This window comes from Artemia franciscana, chromosome 1 (genome assembly GCF_032884065.1).
Source record: "Artemia franciscana chromosome 1, ASM3288406v1, whole genome shotgun sequence".
Classification (NCBI taxonomy): Eukaryota; Metazoa; Arthropoda; class Branchiopoda; order Anostraca; family Artemiidae; genus Artemia; species Artemia franciscana.
The window spans coordinates 41041369-41060695 of NC_088863.1; the positions used below are offsets into that span (position 1 = coordinate 41041369).

Sequence of the window (19327 nt, forward strand, 5' to 3'; positions counted from 1 at the left end):
TATTTTAGTTTTTCTTCTTTTTTTGGGAAAGGGGGGCTAGTGGATAATAGGGCTGTGGGGAGCGGGTTGAAGGGTATGGGGTGGAAGAAGTTGTATTTCGATGGTGGTTGTTACCCTAGGGGTGCTTAATAGATGGTGATTGCCTTTTCTTTCTTTTTTTGTTATTATTATTTTAATTAGTCTAAGATGCTTCTAGCAATATTTATATATTTTTTTTATTATTCTTATTAATTTAGGATGCCTTTAGAAAATGTTTGTGTAATTAATCACTACGCGTTAGCAAAATTTAAATTTTTCCCTAGCGTAGTGATTTATATCTGTAATAATTCATATTGTTGTTTATTATGTTAATGAAAGTAAACGTCAAGTTAAGAAAAGTCAAAGTCATCCATTTACGTTCTATTATGCGAATCCTCTAAAAAACAACAACGTTCTAAAAACCCCCCCGCTTCGCAAAAAAATGAAACCCAAATTTTTTGACACCCCCTAAATGGTAAAGGTATCAGTTTATTCTGGAAACAGGGACCTTCCCAAAGTGTTCAAGCAAGCTAAGATTATCATGCTTTATAAAGCTGGTGCTAGACTATATGCCGTTAAATGGAGACCAATTTCAATGCTGCCTCTTTCAAAATTTTTAGAAAAAATGGTTAATCGTTGTCTCTATGACTATCTCACGAAAGATGGCCTACTCAGTGACACCCAATTCGGGTTTAGAAAGGGGCATTGAGCTAGTCATGCTGCCATTCATCTTGTTGATTTTATGAATAATTGTTTTAAAAAAGGTGAGATCCCCCTAACAGTATTTTTTTTATTTTAAGAAAGCATTTGCCACAGTAGATTATATAATTTTATTGCAGAGATTAGAATACTTGGGTATTAAAGGAGTACGTCTGAGGTGGTTTGAAAGTTATTGACGTGGGAGGTCTATTAAAGTAATGATCGATGATGTGTTTTCCTTATGAAGTGTCATGTGGTGTGCCACAGGGGTCGGTCCTTCGTCCGCTTCTTTATCTAGTTTATGTATATAGTATGTGGTTTCTGCTTAACGACATTTGCTGATGACACTGGAGTTACATTTTCTAGGCATTGTTTGGATAGCCTTGTCTTGAAAGTAAATGGCGTTTTGAGAAATTTCCATGTTTTTACTAGCTTGAGTTTGTTATCAGTTAACCTTGCTAAGACTAATTTCATTTTATATTCTAGAGTATTCAAGCCCAATAATGGTAGAATTCCGTTTGATAATAAGCATGTAGTTCAGGTTCAGGAAATCCGTTATTTAGGTTTTTAAACTGATTGTAATCTTTCGTTGAAACGCCACAGCGATTTTGTTGCAATAAAGATTGCCCATGGCCTTGGAGTAATTCAATGTTTTAAAAATTTTTGCCTCCGGCAGTTTTATTGCTTTTATACCACACTGTGATTAATCCATATATTTCGTATAGCTGCATGTTATAGGAAAGCAATTTTTATGTGAATTTTAAACGTGTTCAGATTTTTCAAAATAAAACAACGCGTCTTATTGGTGGATATGTTGAAGGTGAACACAACACTACAGCTTGCTTCAAAAAGTTACAAGTGCTGAATGTAGGACAGCTACGGGAGTACCAAGTTGTAATCTTTACTTATCAATGTTGGAGTAATGTAAGTCCAGACATTTTTCTTGATTAATTTAGTGAAATTAGATCTTTCCTTCATTATGAAACGCGTCACGCTAGCAATATCGTCGTTCCGCAAAAAAGTGGAGCCAGGGTTGGCTTCCCTACTAGATTTTCGTGCCTAACGTGTGGAACTCTGTTCCAGGGAGTATTCGGGTGGCTGAGCACCTGGGGTTGTTTAAAAATAATTTGGAAAAGTATTTGCTATGCCAAGGTCCATAGTTCTTTTATTTATTTATTTTTCTTTTCTTTTTTCCCTCGCTTCTGTTTGTTATTATGAGATTGGTTATGATGATTGATGAGTTGATAAGTTGATGAGAGATTGGTTGTTATTAGTTATTGGTTGTTTTTTGTTGTTGTTTTGCTTATAGCGAATTATTAGTTTGAAAATGAGTTTTATGTACCCGCCTAGCTGCAAGTATTTTTTGTATCTTTCTCGGGGAGGGTACTTGCATATCAGTTAAATGCAATTGATTTATAAATTAAGTTAACTGAACTGAACTTAACACCATCTTTTAGGCAATAATTAAAATTAAATGAAAATATGTAGTAGGCCTAATGGATAAAACTTATTACGACGGTAAAGACTAAGATACATATATATATATATATATATATATATATATATATATATATATATATATATATATATATATATATATATATATATATATATATATATATATATATATATATATATACTTATATAGTAAATAATATATTTAAATATATAAATAAGTAAGTTAAATATATATATTTACTTCTTCTTCCGAATATTCAAATTCAGCTAAAGCAGTCAGTAATAGCTACATTGATTGGTACTAAATTCAATTGTACAGAATATTAATTTCCCATGTTAATGGTAGTTGAACTTCAATTCTCTATTGCAATAAACGGATATTTCATCCCTAGGAATTAACTTCCCTAACACGGTTGTTTTATTGAAATAAACTTAATAAGAATCCTTAGTCAAAACTATAAAATGTAGGGTGTGTCAATTTTTAAAAACGAGCTTAGATTATTATATTGTAATCAATAGAAAATATTCGTAATGAATACATAAATCTATTTTCAATAACGCCCTGATGGTCAAAATTTTTCTAAAGAATGGTTTTTGATTGTTTTCTGAGCATTTTAGTGAGAAACAATTTACAGATTGGGACTAAGCTACAAGGTCAACCATACAACATTGCACCATGAGTCTCTATGGAGAAAATAAGATAAAAAAACAACAGTATGCGCAGTCAAAGGACACATAATATACATAAGGTTAAATAATATGACAATAATGAATTTAATGGAAGGACAAAAATGTGTTCAGAAATAACACTATTTTATATTATTGTGACAATTGGTATACGAAAAGAAGGCTAGGATGGAAACAAGTTTTTGAATCGTAAAATTTACTTCTCATTTTGTAGTTGAGGCTTAAAAGAAACCAAGTTTATATTCCTTGAGCATCGTAGAGTGTTAAATCAGCTTTTGGTTGGATTAGCACTCATACCATGTAAAAATATTTAAAATAGTATGTCCTAACAAAAACCTTTCAAAAGAAAAAGAAACAACAATTGAGGACTTGATCCTTAAAGATGGTCTGAAAACACACTTCTTTTGAAACACACACACACACACTTTGAAGCACTTCTTTGAAACACACTCTTATTTTTAAGACTAACTTTATATTCTGTTTTCTGACATCTAATCAATACTGTTACTTTTAAAAAGTACCCTGTAAAGAAACTAATTCTGCATAACGTCATCCCAAAACATAAAACCTAACCCTTTTCATGTTGATAGTACTAAAGCTCAAAACGTTACATAAATATTTATAATCTTGGTGTGACAACTTGCATAAAGACACATTTCCAGTCCTAAAACATATTGAAAATAAATTAAAGTGGACCACTTGGCAACTGGGTGACCCCTAACTCCCGAAGATAAGCAGGCTTTGCGTTTCTTGCTCAGAAGTCACTCTCCTGACTTCTAAAATATATTTCTCATATTTTTATGAGAAAAATAAGAAATTTCTCATAGAGGAGAAATTAACAGCAATGAAACGTTGAAACCTTCCAGTATTTGGGCTCTAAGCCCAACAATATGAAATTTCTTAGCATATCCTAGAAACATGCCATATCTAGAAACATATCCTTGGCTTTAGATAAAAGCCTATCGAATTTTCGGTTCGCTCGGAAACCTTAGTGTAGAAGCTTGTCGGGACTCAGAAATGGTAAAAACCTCTAGCCATCTATCGACTCTGTCCCCTTAACCCAAAATTACCTACTTCCTAAATGCTATCAAATAAGGACTTGGCTTATTTTTGTGAAGATTAACTATACAATATATTTTTAATGTGCGACAAGAATGGTATTGTCAGCTCTTCGAAATTTTCAAAATATCATGAACTAACGTGCATCTCATGAACTAACGTTTATAAAAAAAAATAACAAGACAAAAGAACAATGTAATAGCTTCTATTTTCATTTACTTTTCAAGAATTATTGAAGAGTATTAAACATTAACTTGATCATTCTTAATCTAAAGGTTAATTTTTTCAACGTTGGTCAACTTTTTAAGATCACTACTATGAAAGGAGCGAAGGAACAGAATTATGAAAGGATGATCATGTAAAACTGTTTCAGTACCAAATGTGGAGAATGAAAGAACAATCTCAACAATAATGACTAACAGTAATGACAAAATTTATACACACATTTTCCAAAATACAACGCCAAATTCATTGATCTAGGCAAAAGTAAATATTTACCCAAAAAAAACCCGAAGGATTACATCATTACCATTTCCATTAACTAAAATTGTCAGAATAGAACAAAACAGGACAAAACGAAATGCTTCACCCACAAAACAATCACAGAACTAGGCATCGATTTTCCTCATTGATCGAATAGGCCAAAATCAGCTAAAATACTTGAGACAAGGTTGCAATACTAATTTGTGAAATCGGAACAAAATTGGCTATTAGTTAAAATAGCTTCTAAACAATTTATTTCTTATTCTCTGGCAAACAGTTTTTTTTTTTTTTCATTTTTTGGTATTGACAGTTACATTTTTAGAGAATATTTCTGTGACTGTATAAAGTCAAACATCAATAAAAATACAGTTAATCTATCAGAAAAAAAAGAAGTAACAAGTGGACTTCGTAGAGACTCACAATATGGCACCGGTTGACTTTCGCTTGATTGAAAAATGGAAAGCTTCACCAGTTATTTGACTTCCAAGTGCAAATACATATTCATTTTTTGTTATGTCAAACTCTCCATTTGGAAGATTTAATGCGATTGGCGGAACGAAACGATTGACATTGGGAATTTCAAACTGAAATATGAAAGATCAAAATGTAACAAACAATTTGACCATTCCAAAACGTAAAAATAAGTTGGTTTTACTCATCCAAACATACGGAAACGCAATTTAAAAATTTCTGTCCACATTCATAAAGCTCATAAATACAAGAAGTTTGTATGCTACAACTTGACATCACAGTACCTCCCTGCGTCAAATTTAAAACTTACTGATTTTCAATCGTAAGTCTTGTTCATTTCTTACATTTTTTTTCTAGTATTCCGGCTCCTCTTTTAAAAGGAACGTTTTTAGGCAAGCAAACAACCATTTGACTTGGTTTGTAAAGATGAGTGGTCACCTTATCATTATCAATTACGCATACATCCTTGTGTCAGTTTACTAGGCCGAAACCACACGTATACAGATATCATTTTCCTTCTAGTTAAATTTTTCCTAAAATTTTGGAAAAAGAAATAGAAATGTTAGTTCTCACTTTAGAACAAAAGACTTTCTAAAGCAGACGAGAGGTAGAACTGAATAAGAAAGAAAAGAAGAAAGACTATTAAGTTGAATTTTGAGAGGGGAAAAGGGATTATGATTTGGATACAGTTCCAGTTGCGAATCCGTCACAAAAGAAACGCCTAGTTCTAAAAGCACTAAAATCAAGAATAGAAATAAAAGTAAGAAAACTAGAAGGTATTAATAGTCAGATAGTAGATTTTGAGCCGCTAGATGATAAATATAAAAAAGATATTCTTAGCCTTGGATTTGGTATTTTAAAATTAATTCAGAAATGAGGTCCTAAAATAATTCATTGGCTAAAAATTTAGATAGTGAAAAAATTGAGATTTGAAAAAGATGTTTCGGTGCACAACTGAAAACTATGAACTATTATTAAACTAAGTTGAACACAGTGTTTCGACTATGATTATTCAACTAGTTTAAATTTTTATTGTAAATATTATAATTGGAATATTATTATTATCATGTCCTTGGTCTGTGTTTTGAGTATTTTGCCCTCCCTAAGAGAGACGAGTTTGTAATAACGACCGTTGAGAAGACATTTCGGAATAGAAGAGGCACATTTCAAAACAGAAACCTATTTTTAATTTGCATTTTTTTTTATCACGGAGGATTTGTTTAGCTCTAATAATTTCAGCTAATGGGTTGTTAGATCTCAAGTCTAAGTGATATTCTTTACCCTTTGATTATTAAAAAGGAATCAAACAGTATTATAATAAAAGCATTGCAGTAAATTAGAGAAGAAAAGAAATAAAAAGTGAAAAAATGGGAAAATTACCTTTGCTAGCTAAGGAAAGAAGCCACACAACTTCTATAAGAACAAAGGAGTTGTTTATATGAGCCTTTGCTTATTATAAATTAAATAAATAAAACATGTTTTTTTCAACTGAAAGTAAGGAGCGACATTAAAACTTAAAACGAACAGAAACTATTCCGTATATGAAAGGTGCTATCCCCTCCTCCACGTCCCGCTCTTTACGCTAAAGTTTGACTCTTTGTCACAGTTCTACTTTTTAAAACAATGAAAACACTTTAACGGAAAGAGCGGGAAGTTGAACAGGGGACAGCCCCTTTCATATTTGGAATAATTTCCATTCGTTTTAACTTTTAATGTCGTTCCTTACTTTCAGTTAAAAAATGTTTTATTTAATTTCTGAATGTTTTTGAATTAATGTATGTTTTGATTTTGGCTCACTGCACATGAAAAATTAAAGCAAAATTTGTATATTTTTTTTTACGGCTAAGTGGCTTTATATTAGTTTCGATTGGATGGTTTTGATTAAAAGGGGTGGGGGAGGAGGCCTAGTTTCCCTCTAATTTTTGGTCACTTAAAAATGTGACTAGAACTGTTTATTTTCTTACGAACGTTTTTATTAGCAATAAATACATGTAACTTACGAATTAAGTTACGTAACAAACTTCTATATTTCTATATTTTTATTACGTATATGAGGAGATTTGCCCTCTCGTCAATACCTCGCTCTTTGCACTAAATTTTGAAATTTGTCCCAACTCTTTAAGAATGACCCCTGAATCAAAAAGGCCGTAGAATGAATAGTTGAAATTACTAATAATACTTTGGCGTAAAGAGCAAAGTATTGAGGAGGAGACGAATGCCCTTATATACTTAATCATTTCTGTTCGTTTCAAGTTTTAATGCAGTTCCTTACTTCCACTCGAAAAAGCTTTATTTTATTTATTTTCTCATTGTTTTTTTTTTAAATAATTCTAGAAATACTTTCACCCCCTTCATGGTAATTCTCATCCTTCATGATTAATCCTCCATGGAAAGATACTCCCGCCTAGCCCCCTCTCCCTGACCAGCATCCCCCAACGCGAAAAAGTCCCCCTGAAAAAGTCTGTACACTTCCCAATAACCATTACTACATGTAAACAATGGTCAAAGTTTGTAACTTGCAGCACCTCCCTCGGGGACTTTGAGGGGTTAAGTCGTCCCCAAAGATATAGTCTAGATTATTCGAATATGCTGAACAAAATGGCTATCATATAAAAAAATTCGATCCAGTGACTTCGGGAAACAAATGAGCGTGGGAGGGGGCTTGGGTGCCCTCCAGTTTTTTGGTCACTTAAAAAAGGGTACTATAACTTTTAATTTCTGTTAGAATGAGCCCTCTTGCGACATTCTAGGACCTCTGGGTCGATACGATCACCCCTGAAAAAAAAAACAACATATTAACACCCATCCGTGACCTGTCTTCTGGCAAAAACAAAACCAACAAAATTCCCCATTTCTGTAGATAACAGCTTGAAACTTCTACATTAAGGCTCAGTAATGAGTTGAATCTGATGGTGTAATTTTCGTTGATATTCAATGACTTTTAGGGGGTGTTTACCCCTATTTTATAAAAATAAGGCAAATTTTCTCAGGCTCGTAACTTTTGATGGGTAAGACTAAACTTGATGAAACTAATATTCAAAATCAGCATAAAAATACAATTCTTTTGATGTAATTGTTGGTATTAAAATTCCGTTTTTAGAGTTTGGTTACTGTTTAGCTGGGTCGCTCCTTACTATAGCTCGTTACCATGAACTGTTTGATGCTACAGTTCAGACAGAATACATTATATTCTGAATACAGAATACAGTTCAGAGAATACATTATAGCCTTCTCAATACTAACGACAATTAAAATTGATAGCACTAATTAAAACAAGAGAAAACTGTTAGAACATTTGGGATTAGTCGAGTTTGAATACTAACCCATTAAAAAGACCTTTAAGCATAAATACCCCCAAAGTACCCCCAATCATTAATGTAATGCTACTATATTAACTTAACCATAATATAAATAATGAATTTTCATTGTTGACTCCATTGGTTACCTACTAAGCAAGAACATAAAATAGAACATAACTGTAAAAAAAAAATTCTAAATTAGAAAATATCAGCCTTACGTTGAAACGAAGAGACTTGTTATCTAAATACCAAACATTGAAATAAATTTCTTGGAAATCACCACCATGAACGGTGTAATCTATTTTTTTGGTAACGTGCACTCGGTATCCTCTTCCATCTGGCAATTCAGTAGCTCCCTCCGAACCGATAACATACAAATATCTAGAAAACAAAAAGGATATTTTTTGTTAAAAAAAAACTAATATTCTTTTTGTAAAGGTAAGGCATATTCTTTTTACCAAGATATGTGCAGATTTGTTTTTATGACAATAAAACTATTTGGGATTTTTTCAGATAGGTTTCTTCACATTTTGTGGGCGTGTGATATCTGAAAGTTAGATTTGAAATGTTTAGTTTGCCAATTTGGGCTTTAGTGAACTAGATTTCTTAGCCCTTCGTAGGTGTGTGTATACTTGTACTTATCGATTCGGATGTTCAGTTTGACATTTCACGTTTGACTAGTATGAAACTTATGATTTGGGATGTTTAGCTTGCTAATTTGGACTTTTCTGAGCTAGGTTTCTTAATCTTTCATATAAGTGTGTCGTATGAAAGTTGCTATTTCAACTTTTCAACGGGGGAATTTTGGGAATGAATTTTCCGTGGGGGAATTTTTGGAAAAGATACGACCAAAACCGCAAACGGCCAAATAAATTTAAGGGGCTCATTCCTCTTCCCCCGACATGACACCACTGGTAGGGTATCGAGAGGTCTCACTAGTTCATACTTCAATGATGCTGAACGCATATTTTTCAGGCACAGATCTAAATACAAATTTGGTTCAAAGACAAGGCCCAAATGTAGTTTGATTCATGATTTACAAGTAGCTAAAGGTGGAGGTAGGTAAAGGTAAAGATAAAGGTGGAGCTTTCTGGGACCAGGTTTGGGCGGAATCGAGTCACCAGCTTCACTTACCTAGGAACACTGGGCCACGACTTTACGAGAAGTTAATCTCCCTTGGTATTACCGTTTCATGTAAAAAAAAATCTTTAAAAAACACAACATCAAGGATAAATGTTCCAAAAAAAGAAGGGAAAAAAGATTTGACAACTTCGTATCCTCCCTTTAAAATATAATATGATATGAAATATGACTTGCTCATTAAATTTGAAATCTCGATAATAGTATCCTTTTTTGTCTTACCTGTTTTCGTCAGCCAGTCTACAAGAGGGACTGAAAGAATTGTCATCCTCCCAAATACAGCTCGCTTTCTCACACTCAGGTTGGGGGATGGTCCCATCATCATTTCGAACTATAAATAAATCTTCCTAAAAATCGCTCCAGTCTATTTATTTAAGGGTCCTTTAGCAATAATTTTTACTCTTTTTCTTTCTTTTTTTTTAAAGATAGAGAAAAGAGTAAAGATGGGAAAAGAAACTAAATCACTTGATGTTTGAATGCAATAATATAAATTAGCGAAATATTCTAAAAAAGCAACAAAGAACTGCCAAGAGAGATTTTCAATGGAATCTTTAGTCCCTTTGGAGGCAATCGAAACAAGATTTAGAGGAAGATTGGTATCCTTTCCTGGTGACGCTGAGGTCGCCTTCAAAATTTTAAATGTTAGCTCCAACATTTGGCGGAATCTACTGTATATTTGGATTAAAGCATAAATTGTAGATTTACCTTAAAAATTGCATTTAGATATTTTTCAGAAAAATAGAATAATGCTACTTTCCAGTGCCAAAACGATTGAGATAGGTCTTAACTTTTGGAAAATTCGTTCCCTCTCCCAATCTCCTTAATACTTTTCATAAATCATCTGCTGACTGAAGCAAGAGATCGATAAACATGAAATATACGGATTAGAGGCATTGAGGTGGCAATCAGAAACCATAACCAGGAAAAGGAACTAGTTTCGTTGCGGAACCATGCTGTGCTCTGCTGACAAGTGATTAGGCTAATTATACTTGAATGCAGCGATTGCTTTATTAATTAGTCATTTCCGTTAATGATTTTCAGCAAAACAAGTCAAATTAGCTTTGAACGACATTGGCAGTGATAGTATTCAACTCAACTATTGTTATTCTTATTCTTATTTTATTGTTATTCTGGATTGCATTTTAGAGTTTTGCCCTAAAGCTCGACACTCTTTTTTATCATATTTTGTGCACAAACTTAAAAAATCAGTGCCCAATATTTCGGATGTAAAAAAGTTTTTTTCAGATTTCGATATCAATTACGCATCCTAATAAGCCATAGCTCAAGACTTTAGGTGGTTATAGCTTGATTAGTGCCCTAACCAGTGTCTTAGCTTCTTACAATACATAGCTACAGAATCAACACAGAAAACAAGACGAACAAACATCAGTAACTACTCAAACACAATAATATTTGAGTGACGTTGATTAGAACTGACTAGAATATAAAACTTTAAATGTTTTACTTTGGACATATTTATAGACTGCCCGCTACACGCAGCTTCTAGAGGATCTAGAAGAGTGATTTGGTCGAAATGATATACAGACCTCGTGTTAGTTCAAAAAACTGTGCAACTTGAAACTTCTTGCACTCTTCTTTACAACATATCTAAATAAACTTGATGTTTTTAACACGACTTGGGATACTTCGTATTACTATGCAATAGGTTTAAATCCTTGATGGCTATTAAATAAAAAAAACTAGTTTTTTTTAACTGAAAGTAAGGAGCGACATTAAAACTTAAAACGAACAGAAATTACTCCGTATATGAAATGGGTTGTCCCCTCCGCAGTCCCTCGCTCTTTACGCTAAAATTTGACTCTTTGCCACAATTCTACTTTTTAAAACAATTAAAAACTTTAGCGTAAAGAGCGTGGGACTGCGGAGGGGACAACCCATTTCATATACGGAGTAATTTCTGTTCGTTAAGTTTTAATGTCGCTCCTTACTTTCAGTTAAAAAAACTAGTTTTTTTTTATTTAATTTCTGAACGTTTTTGAATTAATGCATGTTTGATTTTGGCTCTCCGCACATAAATTATTGAAATGAAATTAGTATATTAATTTTTTTTTGGCTAAATGGCGTTCTCTTAGTTTTGATCAGACGATTTTGAAAAATAAGGGGTGGGGAAGGAGGCCTAGCTGCCCTCCAATTTTTCGGTTACTTAAAAAGGCTACTAGAATTTTTAATATTCAACGAACGTTTTTATTAGTAAAAAATATACGTAACTTAAGAATTAACTTACGTAACAAACTTTTATATTCTTATATTTTTATTATGTGTACGAGGGGGTTTGTACCCTCGTTAATACCTCGCTCTTTACACTAAATCGTAAGTTTTGTCCCAATTCTTTAAGAATGACCCCTGAATCAAAAAGGCCGTAGAATAAATAGTTGAAATCACTAAAAATATTTTAGCATCAAGAGCGAGGTATCTATCTCCTCCTAAATACCTCGCTCTTTATGCTAAAGTATTTTTAGAACCCCTCATATGCGTAATAATCTCTGTTCGTTTTAAATTTCAGTGCTATTCCTTACTTTCATTTGAAAAAACGTTTTCATGTTTATTTTTTCATTGTTTTTTTTATAGTAATGCTAGAAAATCCTGCGCCCTTTTCATTGAATTTTTCTTCCCCCGTGACATATTCCTCAAAGGAAAGATCCTCCCACAAAGCCCTCTCCCATCAACCCCTCCCCCCAAACAAAAAAATCCCCATGAAAACGTCTGTACACTTCCCAATAACCATTACTATATGTAAACACTGGTCAAAGTTTGTAACTTGCAGCCCCTCCCTCAGGGATTGTGGGGGAGTAAGTCACTCCCAAAGACATAGTTATTACGGTTTTCGACTATGCTGAACAAAATGGCTATCTTAAAATTTTAATCTGTTGACTTTTGGAAAAAAATGAGCATGGGAGGGGGCCTATTTGCCCTCCAATTTTTGGTCACTTAAAAAGGGCACTAGAACTTTTCATTTCCGTTAGAATGAGCCCTCTCGCGACATCCTAGGACCACTTGGTCGATAAGATGACCCCTGGGAAAAAAACAAAAAAAAACAAACAAATAAATAAACACGCACCCGTGATTTGTCTTCTGGCAAAAAATACAAAATTCCACATTTTTTAGATAGGAGCTTGAAATTTTTGCTATAGAGTTCTCTGATATACCGAATGCGATAGTGTGATTTTCGTTAAGATTCTGTGACTTTTAATGGATGTTTCCCCCTTTTTTCCAAAATAGGGCAAATTTTCTCAGGCTCGTAACTTTTGATGACAAAGACTAAATTAATTGAAACTTAATATTTAGAATCAGCGTAAAAATTCGAATCTTTTGATGTATCTTTTAGCATCAAAATTCCGTTTTTTAGAGTTTCGTTTACTATTGAGCCGGGTCGCCCCTTACTACAGTTCCTTACCACGAACTGTTTGAAAAGAAAATAATTCGGTATTTCGGGGCTTCTGACATTATTACTCCTTTGCGGAAGTTAGGCTCAAAATTGAAAAAGGATTATATTTTTTCTCTGGGCCCCTTCCACCTCTTAGTTCGTTTATTTTCCCGTTAGTTTTCACCTGTTTTCGCTTTATAGTTGTGTTATCTCTTAGCAGTTCTTTCGTTAGTTGAGTTATGGTTGTGGTATATATGTTTTATCGCTCGTATAGTTGTGTTATTTTCAAATTATACTCCATAATAGAGAGGCTCCGAACACCCAGCATTGTATATTAAGCTCTTAATTTGACGTTTTTTTTCTAACGTGACCAGATTCGTCCTGCGCCCTTTTCATTGAATTTTTTCCCCCATGGCATATTTCTCCAAGGAAAGATCCTCCCACATAGCCCCCTCCCTCAACCCTACCCCCAAAACCAAAAAAATCCCCCTGAAAACGTCTGTACACTTTCCAATAACCATTATTATATGTAAACACTGGTTGAAGTTTGTAACTTGCAACCCCTCCCCCAGGGGCTGTGGGGGAGCAAGTCATCCCCAAAAACATAGTTATTATGATTTTCGACTATGCTAAACAAAATGGCTATCTCAAAATTTTGATCCGTTGACTTTGGGAAAAAAATGAGCGTGGGAGGGGGCCTAGATGCCCTCCAATTTTTTTCGTCACTTAAAAAGGGCACTAGAACTTTTCATTTCCGTTAGAATGAGCCCTCTTGCGACATTCTAGGACCACTTGGTCGATACGATGACCCCTGGGGAAAAAAAAACAAACAAATAAACACGCACCCGTGATTTGTCTTCGGGCAAAAAATGCAAAATTCCACATTTTTGTAGATAGGAGCTTGAAACTTCTACAGTAGGGTTCTCTGATACGCTGAATCTGATGGTGTCATTTTCGTTAAGATCCTACGACTTTTAGGGGGTGTTTACCCCTATTTTCCTAAATAAGGCAAATTTTCTCAGGCTCGTAACTTTTGATGGCTAAGACTAAACTTGATGAAACTTATATATTTAAAATCAGCATTAAAATGCAATTCTTTTGATGTAGCTATTGATATCAAAATTCAATTTTTTAGAGTTTTGGTTACTATTGAGCCGGGTCGCTCCTTACTACAGTTCGTTACCACGAACTGTTTGAAAAATATCGGTGACACAGTAGAAAAAGTTTAAAGTTCAAGAGTTTTTCATTGATACGCAAGCCTTATGCTTCATCCTTCTGCATAGCAAAAAATTCTATTGTTGGAGGGCCGGAAGTATGTTTGTTGGTCTGAATGTTCCATGGAAGGTGTGAAATAGGCTAAAAAAACATTACTAATTCAGATTTGTCTGAGTGGAAAGACAAACATAACAAGTTACCTTTGTATGATATTGGACATTCAACTCCAAATGAAGAAGCAAGAATAGGTGACCACTCTAACCTTGTGAAATTTTTTACTGGCACTTCAAGATCATAGAAACTTAGTACCTGAAAAAAAAACATGACATTTAGCTGCAAAAACATATCAAGATTCAAAAACGTTCAAATCAAATAAAAAAAAACAAGTTTTTTTTAACTGAAAGTGAGGAGCGACATTAAAACTTAAAACGAACAGAAATTATTCCGTATATCGGGCGTTGAGGAGGCTGTCCCCTCCTCAACGCCCGGCTCTTTACGCTATAGCTTTTTATTGTTTTACAAAATAGTTGCGAGAAAGAGTCAAACTTTAGCATAAAGAGCGAGGCGTTGAGGAGGGGACAGCCCCTTGTTTTTTTGTATATTTTGAGAACGTTACTGAATTAATACAGGTTTTGATTTTGGCTCACCGTACATGATATATGTAACTTACGAATTAACTTACGTAACGAACTTCTATATTCGTGTATTTTTATTTCGTATATGAGGGGAGTTTCCCCCTCGTCAATGCCTCGCCCTTTACGCTAAAGTTCGAATTTTGTTTTAATTCTTTAAGAAGGACCCCTGAATCACAAAGGGTTTAGTTGGAATAAATAGCTGTTATGAAATTACTACAAACATTTTAAGGTAAAGAGTGAGGTTCGACGAGGGGGCGAACCCCCTCATATATATTATATAAAATAATTTTTGTTTGTTTTAAGTTTTAATGTTAGTACTTACTTACATTTGAAAAAATAGTTTTTTTTATTTAATTTCTGATCGTTTTTTGAATAATGCTGGGAAATCCAGCACCCCCTTCATGTAAAATTCACTTCCCTTACGAAGGATTCCTCCATGGAAAGATCCTCCCACGGAGCCCTCTTCCCCTGACCCCCACCGGAATAAATCGCTCCTCCCCTGAAAATGTCTGTGTACTTCCCAATAACCAATACTATATACAAACAACAGCCAGAGTTCACAACTTGCAGCCCTTCCCCGTAGACTGTGGGGGACTATTCATCCTCAAAGACATCATTATTAAAACTTTTCGATTATTCTGAACAAAATGGCTATCTCTAAATTTCGATCGGGTGGCATTGGGAAACAATTAGCGCTGGAGGGGGCCTAGCTGCCCTCCAATTTTTCAATCACTTAAAAAGGGCAATAGGGCTTTTAATTTCCGTTGAAATGAGCCCTCTTGCGACATTCTAGGATCACTGGGTCGATATGATTACCCATGAAAAAAACTACAAATTAACACCCATCTGTGATCTTTCTTCTGGCAAAAAATACAAAATTCAACATTTTTACAGATAGGAGCTTGAAACCACTACAGTAGGGTTCTCTGATACACTGAATCTGATGGTGTTATTTTCATTAATATTTTATGATTTTAGGGGGTATTTCCCCCTTTTTTCAAAATAAGGCGAATTTTCTAAGGCTCGTAACTTTTGACGAGTAAGAATTAAGCATTTTTTTTTAGTTAATTCTGACCGTTTTTTTTAATATTGCTGGGAAATCTGGCCCCCCACACAAGAAAAAATCCCCCTGAAAATGTCTATATACTTCCCAATAACCAATAATATACATAAGCAATGGGTGAAGTTCATAACTTTCAGCCCTTTCCCCGCGGACTGTGGGGGATTAAGTCATCCTCAAAGTCAGTATAAAAATCTAATTTTTTTGATGTCAGAGAACTATTCTATAGAGGTTTTTAAGCTTCCATGTGTAAAAATTTGGAATTTTCTATTTTTTGCCAGAGGAACGACCACAGATGAGTGTTAATTTTTTATTTTAGTTCTTTTTTTTATTCTGTCCAGGATTGATCGTATGGAACCAATGGTTCTAGAAGATTGTAAGAGGGCTCACTTCAACGGACATTAAAAGTTCTACTGGCCTTATTAAGTGATCAAAAAGATTGGAGGGCAACTAGCCCCCTTCTCACGCCTTTTTCCCCCAAAGTCGTCCGATCAAAATTTTGAAATAGCCAGCGTTCTTGGAAAAATATAAATTTATAATTGCCTTTTAGTTGAAACCTCGGCTCTCATTTTTTCTGGCTTATTGAATTCATCCCTGTAATTCTTAATCAATATTACTCACCTTCTGGGGGCATTTCTTTTTCTCTTCTTCATTACTTTTGATGGGTAGCTTAAAGCTTACCGAACTTTGAACATGTGGAATCATGATAAAAGCCAGCTTCTTTAGATGTATATATCTTTAGATGTATACATAACTTTAGATTTACATATAAGATGTATATTTAGAGTTTTAGCTGAATTTAAAAAGATATCCTGATAATCCAGATTATGTAGTTTTATGGGTAATTTTAATATTGATTTGATGCATCAGAATGATGAAACTTGCCGAAGTTTCTGTGATTTAATGTATAGTTTCAGTATGTTTCCAACTATTAATGTTTGCACTAGAGTTACAGAGAATACTGCTACTTTAATTCATAACATATTTGTCAATAAGAAGTTTAGCAAGCCAAAAGTAATCATTAGTGATGTGTCAGATCGTTATGCGATTATTTTTTGTTGTGATGCTAAAGCTTCTCAATATGGTTCTATTAATCGAAATAGTTTTAATCAGGAGATTTTGCGAAAGGTGGTCTCCCTGAAATTTAGGGAAGTCTTAGGCAGGTCTGATTGATCTTTTTAAATCAGTTTACCACTTTCGGTGATAAATTTAGTGAATGGTATAGCAAAATCATTAATACTCTTCGTGAGACGTGCATAAGAAAAACAGCAAAGCAACACATAAAAGATACAAAACCCAAAAAGCCTTGGATAACATCGAGTTTGATTAAGTCTATTGAAAAAAGACATACATTGTATAGAAGAAGTATTTTAAGTAACAATGACTTGGACCAAGATATATATAAGAAATACAATATTGCATTGAATAAACTGTTAAGAAAGGCGATGCGGAATCATTTTACAAAGCAGTTTGAAGAGGCTAAGGGTTCCTCTGCAAAGACTTGGAGAATTATTCGATCGGTTATTGGTAAGAAAAATTTACCATTGCCACAATTTGTTGGTAATGTTAACCATCACCAAGTTGCAAATGAAATGGCTATTTAGTTTTCTGAAGCTGGAATGAACATAGAAGCATCGATTGAGGAATACTTTGAAGAAGGAATGGATGAGGAATATTTACCTCCTTCAAGTGATACATACTTGCTATCACAGAAAACCAAGACTCTTGAAGTGACAGAATGCATGCACTAGAGGAAAAATGGTGCTGCAGGATAATCTATATATTTTTATATAGAACTAGCTGTTGGGGTGGCGCTTCGCGCCACCCCAACACCTAGTTGGTGGGGGCGCTTCGCGCCCCCCCCAAGCCCCCCCGCGCGCGTAAGTCGTTACGCGCCATAATAGTTACGCGCCATTGTAGTTGTGTCCCTATGTCCCACCTGTGAATATAGATATATATATATATATATATGGTTTTAACTACGTAAAACTTGCGAATATACAACATTCTTTGCTGTCCCATTGTCTTTGCATATAAATAGATTGTCAGGTTATCCCCCTGTTTCCCCCGGTGTCCCCGTTGTAGTTGTGTCCCTGTGTCCCGGTCGTCATTTATATTCCCTGTGTCCCGGGTCCCGGTCATCATTTGTATCCCGGTGTCCCGGTCTGTATATACATTCGTTTTTTAGTTTTGTTTTTCTCCTTTATTTTTTTCCTTTTTTTTTCTTTTTTAGCTTATTTAGATTTTTAGATTTTTTAGTTTTTTTTATTAGTTTTTAGTTTTTATTTCTTTTTAGTTTTTTTGTCCCGGTCGTCATTTATATCCCCCTGTTTCCCCCGGTGTCCCCGTTGTAGTTGTGTCCCTGTGTCCCGGTCGTTATTTATATTCCCTGTGTCCCGGTCGTCATTTGTATCCCGGTGTACCGGTCTGTATATACATTCGTTTTTTAGTTTTGTTTTTCTCCTTTATTTTTTTCCTTTTTTTTTCTTTTTTAGTTTATTTAGATTTTTAGATTTTTTAGTTTTTTTATTAGTTTTTAGTTTTTTTTTTCTTTTTAGTTTTTTTGTAGTTTTTACCTTCTTTTTAGTTTTGTTAATTTTTTTTTTTACTTGTGTCCTGGTCGTCATTTATACTCCCTGTGTCCCGGTGCTTTGTTGATTGCTAATCGAACATTCCTTTTGTCCTGGTCGCTTTCTCTTTGAGTGTCGTCATTTATTTTTTTCTTTTTTAGTTCTTTTAGTTTTTACCTTTTTTAGTTTTTTTTTAGTTTTTAGTTTTTTTAGTTTTTTACCTTTTTTTAGTTTTTTTAGTTTTTTAGCTTTTTTATTTTTTTTATTAGTTTTTAGTTTTTTTGTAGTTTTTGCCTTTTTTTTTAGTTTTTTGTCCTGGTCGCTTTCTCTTTGAGTGTCGTCATTTATTAGTTTTTTCCTTTTTTTTTTTAGTTTTTTATTGGTTTTTACCTTTATTTTAGCTTATTTTTCAGTTTTTTCCTTTTTTTTAGTTTTTTTTTATTTTTTATTTTTTTTAGTTTTTTACCTTTTTTTAGTTTTTTTAGTTTTTTTAGTTTTTTAGCTTTTTTACTTTTTTTATTAGTTTTTAGTTTTTTTTTGTAGTTTTTGCCTTTTTTTAGTTTTTTCAGTTTTTTTTTTAGTTTTTTATTGGTTTTTACCTTTATAGTTTTTTTAGTTTTTTAGCTTTTTTATTTTTTTTATTAGTTTTTAGTTTTTTTTGTAGTTTTTGCCTTTTTTTAGTTTTTTCAGTTTTGACGTCACCTAATCCAGTTTTTTCAGGTGACGTCACCTGACACATCCATCCACACATCCATCCACACATCCACAGACAGACAACTTATTTTTATATATATAGAAGATATATTTATATATATATATATATATATATATATATATATATATATATATATATATATATATACTAGCTGTTGGAGTAGTGCTTCGCGCCACCCCAACACCTAGTTGGTGGGGGCGCTTCGCGCCCCCCCCCCCCAAGCCCCCCCGCGCGCGTAAGTCGTTACGCGCCATATTAGTTACGGGCCATTGTAGTTGTGTTCCTATGTCCCACCTGTGAATATAGATATATATATATATATATATATATATATATATATATATATATATATATATATATATATATATATATATATATATATATATATATATATATATATATATATATATATATATATATATATATATATATA

General features: G+C 33.6%; 1 protein-coding gene across 1 annotated transcript in view; it reads right to left on the bottom strand.

The window, feature by feature from the left end:
- LOC136029697 (maltase-glucoamylase-like) overlaps window positions 1-19327 on the bottom strand; it is a 204610-nt gene that overhangs the window by 35732 nt on the left and 149551 nt on the right. Inside the window, exons 20-23 of the mRNA XM_065708202.1 lie at window positions 14115-14223; window positions 9537-9645; window positions 8393-8555; window positions 4825-4988 (exon numbers count right to left, since the gene is read on the bottom strand). Coding sequence (XP_065564274.1) covers window positions 4825-4988; window positions 8393-8555; window positions 9537-9645; window positions 14115-14223 — 545 coding nt within the window. The remainder of the gene's footprint in view (window positions 1-4824; window positions 4989-8392; window positions 8556-9536; window positions 9646-14114; window positions 14224-19327) is intronic.